At 39.8% G+C, this 13,195-nt stretch overlaps 1 protein-coding gene across 1 annotated transcript; it reads left to right on the top strand.

Annotated features, from left to right (window-relative positions):
* The first annotated feature begins 160 nt into the window (after window positions 1–160).
* LOC131221638 (anthocyanidin reductase ((2S)-flavan-3-ol-forming)-like) lies at window positions 161–9,223 on the top strand. The gene is made up of 6 exons (XM_058216930.1): window positions 161–654; window positions 3,767–3,933; window positions 4,802–5,002; window positions 6,336–6,495; window positions 8,423–8,636; window positions 8,944–9,223. The coding sequence occupies exons 1-6, from the start codon at window positions 543–545 to the stop codon at window positions 9,086–9,088; spliced, it is 999 nt and encodes a 332-aa protein (XP_058072913.1). The 5' UTR covers window positions 161–542; the 3' UTR covers window positions 9,089–9,223.
* Window positions 9,224–13,195: the final 3,972 nt, after the last annotated feature.

Here is a 13,195-nt window from a genome sequence, read left to right as displayed (position 1 = left end):
TTCTTCTAGAACATTTTCTGTGATGATACGAAAAATGAAAAATATCCAAATCTCAGGTGGATCATACTATAGTAAACAGTGGTGATTGAACGGTTACTATTATGATCTTCCTAGGTCCCACCAAATGTTTATCTGACATCCAACATGTTGATAAGGTCACATAAACAAGGATGAAGGAAAAAAATACATATCAGATTGATCCAAAAATTTCCTGGCCCATTAATGACCAATCGTCACTTTTTCCTATGGTATGGTCCACCTGAGAATTTGATCTCCTTAATTTTTGGGCTCATGTCCTAATATAATCTAGAAAAACGGATGGACGGCGTGGATATGGTATATATACATCAAGGTGGACCCCATGCTAAGTACCGCACTGTCCTAGGTAAGTCCGGGGCCGCACCTACCAAATCCGCTCCCGAAAGAAAGATGCCCTACTACTTAAGCCGAGGAAAGGAGAAGGAGTTGAGGTCTGACTACGAGCGTGTGTGGTAACGGCAGCGATCTTCGTAGGAGGAAGGACAGAAAAGGCAACGGCTAGGATGGAAAGGAAGAGGGCATGCGTAACGGGAGGGACCGGATATGTGGGGTCTATGCTGGTTAAACGGTTGTTAGAGAAAGGGTACGCCGTCAACGCCACCGTCAGACGCCCAGGTTCATCCTCGAATTCTTTCTTCCTCATCGCATCATAGTTCCACAACTCGGTGAGTCGACTCAAAACTCGACCGAGTCAACTCGACACACTGTGATTACGAGCCGAGTGCATTAAATACCACAAATAGGTTTTATTTTGGTTATTTTATTTACTTTACCATTTCCAACAATTTTAATTTTTTCTTTTCACAACAACAAACTATATAACTTTAAATTTTAATTATGAAAATATTGAAACGAGTTGAGAGCCTTTGAGTTTACCCAACTCGGCTAGACATCGAGTTGAGTTGAATTTATAGTTTTTGAAGTGTAGACATTTGTAGTGGCACATGATCTTATAATTGGTGAAATAGGATTGATAGAGGTAAGGGTGTGTTTGAATCACACCCTCAATATAACATTTGGTTGAATATCTCAGTGGGGATGATTAAATTCGCCACCCCCCAAACTGGTGTGGAAAATTATACTTTAATTTCAGTCACTTTAATTACTTTGGATGTTTGTTTTTCAAGTTTTTCATGTAAATACATGTAAATGGATAATAATGATCATTTATCTATGTTTGGTGCGCACGGTGGTAATTACCAGCATTAAATTTGTGTTTTATTCATGTTGGTCATCCAATTTTTTGAGACCAATTTAAGCTATGAGGCAAATCCAAATCTTAGGTGGGCCACACTCTAAGATGAACGCCCACCATTAAAATCTTCTTGGGAGCATAAAAGTCCCCAAGAAGTTTTGGATCACATTGTTGTTGAAGGAACAAGTCCGAATCTGCATAAAACTATATTTATAATAGAACAGAGGAAAGTAAAAATAGAAAACAATGAAGAAGAAGAATCTACAGAGATATAGTTGGGCTGGAATGGATGGGCTCCTATCATGAAGAATCTGCAAAGGAGCTGGAATGGATGCGCCTAGCACGAGTCCGACAGGTGCGGTGTCAGATTCAGACTCGGTCCTTCAACAGCTAATATTTTGTATTTTTTTTTTTTTTCAAGTGTGCGTGTCCTAATCAAAAGGGATGGCAAATAAATATTAATAGGACATGGAAGTTTTTAATGGTTATCGATCAGTCACCACAATTTCTTGTGGTGTGGTCCACTTGAGATTTGTATCTACCTCATTTTTAGGTTCATGTTCTCAAATAATCAGGAAATGTGGATGGAGGGCATGGATAAATTTCATAAATCATGATGGGGCGCACAGAGCTTTCCAGCACTGAGGGGTTACTACCACCGATGCGTGGTCTGCACAACCTAAGGGCTTGTTTGGAAGAGAGAAGGCCCTTTATCTCAGCCGGGATAAATTAATATGAGGTTGAATTTGTAAGTGGGGCACACCAATCACCATCATTTCAGTCCGTTCAATATTGGGAACCATCATTCGATTGGTAGGCTGTCATTTTAATCTGATTTTACTCAACAATATGGGGAACCATCATTCGATTGGTATTCTCTCATCATTTCTCTCCTTCTTTTTACATTTCGCCTAATGGTTGAAAAAAAAAAAAGAAAGCGGATGGGAGAATGATATTATCATTCCCCACATTTTGATACATACATACAATGTCTTTTGTGATATTTGCTTTGACTAGGCAATGAAAAAGAAAGAGAGAAATGATGGGAGAATAGAGGAGACGTCATATCAAGTTGCTTTGCCTTTTTCGTCCAAAGTGATTCGATGCTCTTTGATGTTACAATGTGCAGCATGTTCCACTGGTGGGTCCCACTATATGTTCCCATTTTGCAACGATTGCACGGTGGAACCATAGGAGGTGATGTATCGGTTGGGATCATCTATCTAGCGGCCCCATCATTGAGGGTATTGTCCAGAGAGTGCACCTATCTGTAGAGCTATAGACGAGATGAGTTAGCTCGGTTAGCTCCCTCGACTCAACTCGGAAAAGGTTGACTCGCATCGGTTCAAAATTTGATTCGGACTGAGTTGAGCTGATTTTTGGAGCTTGAAAAAAATTTTGATCCGAGTTTGAGCTTGCCCGAGCTAGACTCGACTATGATCGAACCTCATTTCAAATGACTCGGATCGAACCTCAACTCAAATAGACTCGGATCAAACCTCATCTCGAATGACTCGGATCGAACCTCCACTTAAATAGAGTCGGATCGAATAAGCTTGGTGACTTGGTTATTTTGATATTGATGTTGTTCACCGAGTGTTTGATGAAATGACTCAACGAACTAAGTGTTGTTTCGGGTGCGTACATTCTCCGTGGGATCAGCTGGTGACGAGGAAGGAAATGATGTAAAGCAAATTATTTAAAAAAAAAAAAAAACTTTACATTATAAGACTGCCCTCATATCTTGATTATTCTGATGCTCGCCACCATGTGTTTAATAAAATGCTTGTAAGTATTGTTATTGTTTTGCATTATGTGAGAAATTAAAGATGCACTCTGTGTGTTTGAGAAAATGTCACAAAGGCTTGAACTCGGCTTGAACTAACCCGAGCTACTGACCGAACCGAGCCGAGTTGGCCAGTCAAGCTCAAAGACCGAGCCGAGCTGATCAGTTTGAGCTGGGGTTAGCTATGGGCCAAATCAAGCTGAGCTGTGCCAATGTCGACTCGGCTCAGTTCGACTTGTGTACAGTTCTACCTATCCAACAATCATAGCCATCAGTTTTCTTTACTTTTGTGTACTGAATGTGGACCTTCAACCAATTTTGTTTCAAATCATCCCATTGGAGGCTGATCTGAAGTTCAGGATGGCCCAATAGATGGACAGTCCCAAATGATGTTACTGTAGCATGCATGTGCGCAAGAGGTGAATCGCCACACCACATGTTAACGTGGCACGCATGCAAGAGACTGGGGCATCACATCTACATTCAAGTAGATGATTAGAAAAGAAATCACCAAGGACATGTGCTTAAGGTAGCATGTGTCCCACCTAATGAGTAGGCTAACATGACTTTTGGGATGGAGCATCTTCACATGGATCACCCGCTAGAGTAGGCAGGAATCCCAACGCACATGCCACCTTCGACTTTTTGGCTAATCCCATTTTGAAAGCGTGTGGGGATTCCTGCCTGCTCTCTATTTACATTTTCCAATTAAACTAATAACCAAATGTATTTTTTCTTTGATGCAGTAAACAACGAAAAGGTGTCCCACCTCTTAGATCTACAAGTCTTGGGTGATCTAAAACTTTTCAAGGCTAATCTGACGGAGGAAGGCAGCTTTGATGATGCCATCAACGGTTGTGATTTTGTCTTCCATGTGGCGACTCCAGTGCAGTTGGAGTCTCAAGACCAAGAGGTAATTAATCATCAGTTTCAACACGAAGTCATGGGTTAGAGTACCCATTGTGGTATAAAAAAGACACAGGAACGCGAGTGCGTGAGTATGCCTGGGGTGGGAGCGCGTGTTAATAGAAGTGATGAAAATTAATTTCATTAATAAATATTAATTTGAGAAAAGTAAATAAGCATATTATATATGATTACTTAAAAAATAAAAAATAAATAAAATAGATGCCTAGAAATTAAGTTCAGTTTTATGATGAAAGTTACTGTATAAGTTTGGTGTTGGGCTGCCAACTTAATGCGATGCCCCTTCTTTATGCTCGGACTAGTCGTGAGTGTTGTTGATGTCTTAAATTTGTAAACGACATGGTGTGTTGATGTAATTGATAAACCACTTGATGCCATCGAGCAGGTGTCGATGCAATTGAAAAAATCTGAAAAATTCATGTTTGGTCACTGGAACATTTTAGTGTTCCACTTGATGGCATTGAACAATCGCAATACTTTTCTTGCTTCAACAATGTGTGATTCCACGGTTCCCCAACAATGAGAGCATAAAAACACTCAAAAATTAAAAATAATAATAATAATTTTAAAAAATAGGCTGGTTCACACGTCATGTGAGACACAACTTTAGAAATAAATGGGCATCTTAGAGACTTGGCTGACCTTGTCGATCCTCCATTTGTTTCATAAACCTTAATCCACCTAATCACTGGATGGGCCTAACTTTCGAATGGGGCATCAGTTGTGTGATAGATGGTGTAGATCTTGTGCTCGTGTAAAACATCAACCCACTTGTGGGATTATGAAACCTTTAATTTTGTTAGTACTATTCCATTTGCTTCCATATTGTATTTATTCATTGATTATGCTTGTAGAATGACATTATCAAGCCGTCGATCAACGGGATGTTGAACGTTCTGAAATCATGCGTCAAAGCAAAGACCGTGAGGCGTGTGGTCTGCACATCATCCGGGTCTGCAGTGTCGCTGAACCGGCTCACTGGGACGGGCCATGTCGTTGATGAGGAGAGCTGGACCGACATCGAATATTTGACTTCTGAGAAGCCTCCAGTTTGGGTAAGTTGGTTTCTGTTTCAGGTTAGCTCGACCAGACTCGGTTTGACTAGTGCAAATCAGGGTTGTAAATGGGCCAGGTTTTAATCTGATCAATGAGGTCCATGGGTTGGGTCCAAGTTCAAGTTTTTGACCCAATAGTAAATTTGAAGGCCCGAGCCCTGGCTGACTGATCCTCAAATGGATCTTCTGACCCTATGAGCTGGTCATTTTTTAACTTGGAATCTTTCGAGCAAAATTCCTCAAGTAATCTATATTTTACCAAATAATGCTTCGGGAGGTGCTTCTTGAGGGATGAAATTTCAAAATGTCCTCATTTTTTTCTTTCTTTTAAAGGTAATAAAACTGAAGATTTGTGGGTATAACATCCAACCCGTTAAATTACACTAAGCATCAGGTCAATCAAATCATCAGATAAGTTACACTTCGATTGAGATATTTTAAATGGTGTATGTTATGGATTGGCCACCTTATGATTGGATTCTTTAATTATATTTTTTGGTTCATCGTGAAAAATAATGTTGGTGTCCATGTATTGGACGGGTTCAATGTGAGAAACATTCCACATGGACCCAACAACATTCAATTTTTCACTTTGTTGTCAAGAAAGTAAATGAGAGCAATAATGTAATTTAGCGTCTTAAACAGCATTAAGAATTTTTCTGTAAAAATTCCTTTTTTAAGTAGCGTAGCAAAGTGCAATGATCAAACACCCCAAAAATATGCTAATCCAATCATTAGCTTAATGTGGAATTAGAGATTTTTGAGAGGTTTATCTTATTTTCTATGATTTGGCCCACCTAAGGGTAGGGTTATTTACCTGAGCATTTGGTGTATGATAATCACGGTGGCATCTGCATATCATGGTTCAAGGGTCGTGGTGTATGACTTGGGTTGATCCGAAGCCAGGTTCAAGGGATGTGGTGTATGATTTGGGTTAATCCAAACGTAAGTTCCTACCTATTGTCATTTTTAGATTAAAGAAATTCCTGGTGTAATAATGGTTATTTTCCAAGGCACAATACAAATATAGATTATATTTTAAAAGTCTTATTGGGATAGTAAGTAAATAATTATTATTATTATTATTATTATTATTATTATTATTATTATTATTTTATTTATTATTATTATTTATTTTTTTTTACAATAGTCAACTTGTATTTAGTGCTGAATAATTCATATCATGAAAAAAGCAATTAGTGAAAAAATTTATTTTCTGAAATTTCATAATTTTTATTGTGTCCAAACGTGCCATTCTCTTCTTTTATTTGATCCTCCATCATTTTCTAATGGGGAGATTTATAAGGTATACATCTAAAATAAAGCAATGCAGGGATATGCAGTGTCAAAAGTCCTAGCAGAGAAGGCTGCATGGAAATTCGCTGAAGAAAACAACCTCAACCTCATCACTCTTGCTCCTGTTCTCATCGCAGGCCCATCTTTAACTCCGGAGGTGCCATGGAGCGTGCGCTTGGCTCTATCGTTGCTCATAGGTGAGATTTAGAATATAAAATGTGTGTTTTTATCATGTGTCCATATGTGCCATATCAAATAAGCATCAAACTCCACATACACATCAAGGGTGGGCCCCACACAGCTTCAAACGTATGGGAATTGATCATGATCACCCCTCCAATATCGAGGTCGGTACTGGTCAGTGCTGGGAAAGCTCTATGGGAACCCCACCATGATGTATGTGTTTCATCCAGGCCATCCATCTATTTTAACAGCTCATTTTAGTCCATGTGTTGAAAAAATAAAAGAAGATAAAAATAGAAGATTTAGATTCAAATCCCAAGTGGACCACATTACCTAAGCAGTGGCAATTGAATGTCCACCATTACAAACTTATCAGGGCCACAAAAGTTTTAGATCAAGTTAATATTTATGTTTTCTTTTCATTCATGTCTTTGTAACCTAGTCCATAGGTTGGATGGCAAATAAACATTATAATGTCAGATGAAGTTTTTAATAGTTAGCTATGATTTCCTGTGGTGTGGTCCACCTTAGATTTGTATCCATCTCACTTCTGGGATCATACCCTAAAATGACTAACAGGGGATATGGTTTCCTGTGGTGTGGTCCACCTCACTTTTGGGATTGCGCCCTAAAATGGTCTAACAAGATGGATGGACCATATGGATAACCTACATCATGGTAGAGCCCACAACATTTTTAAGCACCAACCCGTCCCTACCATAGTGTTGGAGGGGTTACTACCGAATCTGAGTCCGATCGTATGGCTATATTATCGAGGAACCGTGGAAGCACACAAAGACCAATCAAGGAAAGTATTACCAATCGTACAACTAAGTCAATAAAAAAAAAAAAAATCCGAATTTTATATGAAAAAATTCTTTCAAGAAAAAACCACAACACAAAGCGACATAAAGCGACGAATATTACACTATAAAAGCATAATTACAAGAGAAAGTGTTATCGATTCAAACAAGTCGATGATACCTCATAAGCCCAAGCTATGCTCTTAAAACCGTCAGGAATAAACTACAAGTCTACAAAGCTCTGGAACTCTTTAAAATAAAATTATTAAAAAAAAAAAAAAAAAAACATAAAAAAATTCCGATTATACCCTCTATATATATCATAACATAGTATCATAATAAGAATAGAAAATGAATCCCGCATTACACAATTCTACGTGCTCAGTCGATGACACATTCAAAGGAACTTTGATGGCATCGATGATCTGTCAATGACATCGAATACCTTTGATGTCATCAAGTAAAACACCACAATGTTCTAGCAACAGATCGGACACATGGATTTTTCTAATTTTTCTGATGACATCAAGCACCAGTTCAATGACATCGAACTCTGCTCAATACCATTGAACATTCTATTGATGGCATCCACAGATACTCACATATTTCAGATATCAACAACACGTGCGAGATCATCCCCAGCGTATCAGCGACAATGCTAGCCATCCCAACCCGAAGGGAGGGTCATATTTGTAACGAGGAATGATCAGGTACTGCCGGCAGCTCTTTAAGTAACAACTTGTCACGTGTAGGACATCTGAGCCGTTGAAAATGTTGGCCTCATCATAAAGACCATATCGTGTGAAAATCATGAGTATTCACTCATAAATTAGATGAACAGCTTGAAAATGTTAGTCTCCACATGTGCCAAGATGGCACACACGTATGATTTCAAGGCATACATCAGTCCCAAAAAGAGGCCAATCCATTTGATGGCCCACTTATTTACAGCCGTTCATTTGTTTACTACTCCTCTGGCCCACCAGATGATTGGACCGACACTCATTTCTTGTACTAAAGCATATTCAAGCAGGGTCTCACCTGATGGACGGTTAGACGTCCCACTACATGCACATACACGATCTGGACCGTCCATTCGTATTGGAGCATTTTCATGGTTTACCGCTGGCTTTTGTAGGGAACGAACACATGATCAACTCTTTGAAACGCAAGCAACTGATCTCGGGATCGATCTCCCTTGTACACGTGGAGGACGTATGTAGGGCCCACATCTTTGTAGCGGAGAACGAATCAGCTTCCGGCCGTTACATATGCTGCGCTGTCAATACGTGTGTACCGGAGCTTGCCAAATTCCTCTCAGAACGATATCCACCGTACAATGTCCTCACTGAGTAAGCCCTCTAATTTTCGTTCATTTTCTCTTCCAGTCTGTGATTTCGAAAATATCCATCAATCCACACCTTGCAATATATGGCCCACCTATCGGATGGGCCATCAGCCATCCGATGATTTCAATGACATGGCTCACCCAACTTTTGTGCAATGCCATCTACACGGGGTGGCCCATCTTTTGTAAGGCTCGGATTTGCTACTTTAAGTGATCATTGATCCCCATTTTAGATTCTTCATCATCCTTCTTACTTTGGTCGGTCCAGATTCATCGCCTGAAATGATTTCTCATCGTGTGATCCATTCCAGTTTTGGCGATTTTCCGGAGAATCCTAAGTTGAGCATCTCCTCAGAGAAGCTGATTAAAGCTGGATTTAGCTACAACTATGGGATCGAAGAGATGTATGATGAATCGGTGGAGTACTTGAGGGCCGTTGGAATGTTGTCCAATTGAGAGCTATCTATTCTTCCATGCTCCTGCAAACTACCCTTTTAAAATTTGTGTAATCTCTCCTAAGAAAGAGCAAATATAGGTGTGATGCCTGATTATCTAACTTCCAACCAACGATGATGTAATCACTTGTATTTAGAGCTGTACACGAACCGAGTTAGTTCGGTTAGCTCGCTCGACTCAACTCGAAAAAGCTCAATTCGACTCGGTTAGAAACTGAGTTCGAGCCGAGTCAAGCTGATTTTTTTAGCTCGAAAAAATTTCGAACCAAGTTCGAGCCTGCCTGAACTTGACTTGACTCGGTTCGAAGCCAACTCCAATTGAAGTCGGATTGAACTAGTTCGGTGACTCGGTTACTTTGATATTGATATTGCTCACCAAGTGTTTGATGAAATGGCTCAACGAAGTGTGGCTGGTGGTAAGGAAGGTATGTATATGAAACAAATATCTTCTTCTTCTTTTTTCTTGATTTTTATGTTGCTTAGAAGGTGTTTGATGAAATACTTGTAAAACTGCTGCTGCTGTTTTACATACAATGAGATTTTGAAGGTGCAGTCCATGTGTTTGTGAAAATACTGTACAGGCGAACCTGGCTTGATCTTGGCTCGAATTGGCCCAAGCTGCTAACCAAACCGAGCCAAGTTGGCCGATCAGGCTCTAACATCCTAAAATTTCATAGCCAAAGTTCATACTCGTGCTCAAGAAAACCGGATGTTAGTAATGTATAAACTTAGATGCTTTTGAAAATCGCATCTTATTTTTTTCATTTGGATTACATCTAGATGCATTCATGAAGGTAACATTCACAAGAATGAAATCAACTGTATTGATTATATTTCATCAAAGTAAAAAAAGAATAATCAAATTCCTTCTCAATAGAAGTTCATTACATTTATCGAGTTCGCAGCAGAAGTATAAAACTAAATCATAAATCGTTTTCTTATTCTTTTAGTATAGTCTTCCTTAGGGAGATGGTTCACTAGGTCTTCAATCTGTACGTTACTTGCATAATCTGTACAGTTGGGAGAGGGTCAACGCCCTACTCATAGTGATGGTTATTCTTTAAGATTAACGGTAATTCAAGGGATTCATAAAAGCAATGTAAAGGTTCTAATACGTCCAATACTCCACAACTGCAAGATGTATCAATATGCACAAGCAATCTACATGAGATACATGCATAATAAAGTATATGCGATTTATCACGCTTAGCGATCGCCACAATGTGGAATATGATTAGAGTTATCTGGCTCGCCCTATATCCCATAATACAGAGATTCGCTGGCGTGTCCCACGTTTAACATGGATTTATACAGTTATCTCAAGACGAACATAACACATTACTAGGTGAATCACATAAACTGGATTGGAGCGACTACTTGCAATAACTAACCCCCAAAAGAAAAGAATTGATGTAACAGGTATATATAACGATTTACATATACCAATTGGTGCACCATCACCCATGAAACATAGAATTACGTGCCGCCCTAGGGTCGCAACCAAAAACGCATTACATGCACGATATGTATTCGATCGCTAGAATAAAGATACTCGACATAATACTTGCACCAAAAAGGGAAATTCATTGAATCATGCGAGTTTAGGGATATCAAGCCTTAAAGATAAATAACAAGAGACCAATATAATAAGGAGAAGAGAGACAATGGCCAACTCAGCAAAGATAAAAGTGGCAATGGCCAATGTAATAAACAGGAGAGTGATGATGGTCAACTTAATAAAATGAGAGTAGCAATGGCTAACTCAACAAATAGAAGAGTAGCAACGGCCGATTCTATAATAATTAGAAGAGTGGCAATGGCCAACTCAACAAATAGAGTAGCAATGGCTAACTCAACAAATAGAAGAGCGGCAACAGCCTATTCTATAATAATTAGGAGAGCGGCAATGGCCAAATCAACAAATAGAAGAGCGGCAAAAGTCAATTCTATAATAAGGAGAGTGGCAGGGCCAACCCAATAAATTTGATAAGGCAAGGGCAAGGCTTGTATCCATGGCCCTACATAAATTCAGAAAGATTACTTATAATCAACGTTATACTGTAAGCCAAAGGCAAATAATTGATGATAAAACATATAATTGCAGAGAAAATTTAAAATAATATGAAGGCATGGAAAAGGTAAGATACAATAACAGCAAGGTATATAAAAATGCATGATAAATATAACAACTTAAATTAATGTAAGCTTAAAGGATAAAACCCTCACCTTTGATTATTTGATGTCTGATAGTAAGGTTAGAGGCCTCAAGTAATCTTATGATCAGAACCCGTTTTCTTGTCTTGAATTAACTTCAAGTGGCAACTCAGAGGCTAACTCGATGAGTCAACTCAGCACACAACCTTCCTCTCTCTTTCTTTCATTCCTTTTCTTTCTCTCTCTTTATTTCTCTTTTCTTTTTCTTTCCTTTCTTTCTTTCTTTCTTTTTCTCCTTCTTTTCCCCTTTCTCCTCTCTTTCCTTTCCTTTCTTTTTTTCCTTTCCTTCTTTCTCTTTCTTTTCTTGCTGCTACGTCCAGCAAAGAGCAGGACGTTGCTCTCTCTCTCTCTCTCTCTCTCTCTCTCTCTCTCTCTCTCTCTCTCTCTCTCTCTCTCTCTCTCTCTCTCCCCTTTACTATGTTCTCAAGATGGTGAGGTAGAAGCCCTTTTATAAGCATGGAGACTTCTAGAGTTCCCGTGCGTAAGGCTTTCGCAAACCTTCCTCCGCAACAGAACTGCGTATGACTTAATCAGTCCCTGTTTCTGCGTAATGAGGTCGGCATGAATTGCGTTGGCTGGTAAGCGATCCCTGCATGGGACTTTCCAAACCGCCTTCTTGGTTCTGATCGAAATCCCCTGAGGGGGTCTTGATCCCACCAAGGGATGTGCTGCTGATCCTAGAGCGACCTGTTTTGCCGGTTTCCAACATAAAAGGCTACCTTTGTGCCTGCTGTTGCACACGCCACGGCTTGCATGGGTTCTTTCAGATTCCAAGGTTTTGGTTCCCGTCGTGTAACTAACCTAATGGATGGTTCGGATCCCTGTCCAGAGAGTTGCAGTGTGGCCCAGCTCGGATTTGATCACCCATTCTTCGTTTCAGCCCAGCTTACTGCATTCAATGTTTCGTGTATGTATCTGCTTGGGAAAATCAAGCAGAGGCTAAGGTGGGGTCGGTTTTGTTGTGTCCACAGGATGAACGGTCCAAATCTTCCAACTAGTCGATCATGGTGGGCCACAGCAATCACGATCGAATGTTGTCCGCCCGAGTTCTTGCGGGCGGAACTTCTTGCAGCGGTTGTTGCGTGCACGTATGTGTGAATGGATGCGCATGAACGGCATGGGTTTAGTCAACTTTGCCTCCTAACTATGATGGACGACCCAGATCCTCCATTCAGATGAATGATGGTGGCCTCTCGTCTCAAGCACGTACCATCGTTCGTCCGTAGGAGACGAGAGAGGTTTCCTACTTTTTGGGATTTCCTCGGGTCAAACCTAGTGTGACCCGGTATTCAATCCCATGCACTGCCGGTGCACGTGCACTGTGCACACGTACTTATAAGTGAGGTCCACTTGCGATGTATGCGAGTGAATCCACTCCGTCCACATGAAGGGAAATGCCCAACTACGATTTTCTACATGGTTTCTTCACTCGATGGACACTAAAATCAACGGTTATAGGCTGATTTGTTAATTGGGATACTTTCACAATGATCTAACGGCTGAAACTTGATGTGTACGACTAATTTATGATACATATGCATGGTGTAGAATTTCACATTAAATAGATTGTAGGAACCACGTGATCTAGAATTCAGTGGTCTGGGTTAATGGCATTTTCGTAATTATTGCTGATCTATAAGTTTTGGGAAATCTAATAGCTCCACATGGCTATAGGAACATTTCTAAGTATTTCTTATAAAAGAACGTATATCTAAATTATTATGGATAGGGAGTTATTTGTCACGTCATTCATGGTAAAGTACTTACGTCAAATCATGTAATAGATGGTCTTGTCAATGGTTAGATGATTAGATCTATTGAATGAAAATAATTCCCAACGGTTAGATTTGTGTCAAGGCGAAGATGTAAGGCTAGGATGGTTGGATTGGTATCG

The sequence above is a fragment of the Magnolia sinica genome, chromosome 12, assembly GCF_029962835.1.
Source record: "Magnolia sinica isolate HGM2019 chromosome 12, MsV1, whole genome shotgun sequence".
In the NCBI taxonomy this organism is placed as follows: Eukaryota; Viridiplantae; Streptophyta; class Magnoliopsida; order Magnoliales; family Magnoliaceae; genus Magnolia; species Magnolia sinica.
The sequence above is the reverse complement of the archived record's forward strand: the minus strand, read 5'-3'. Positions and strand labels throughout refer to the sequence as shown.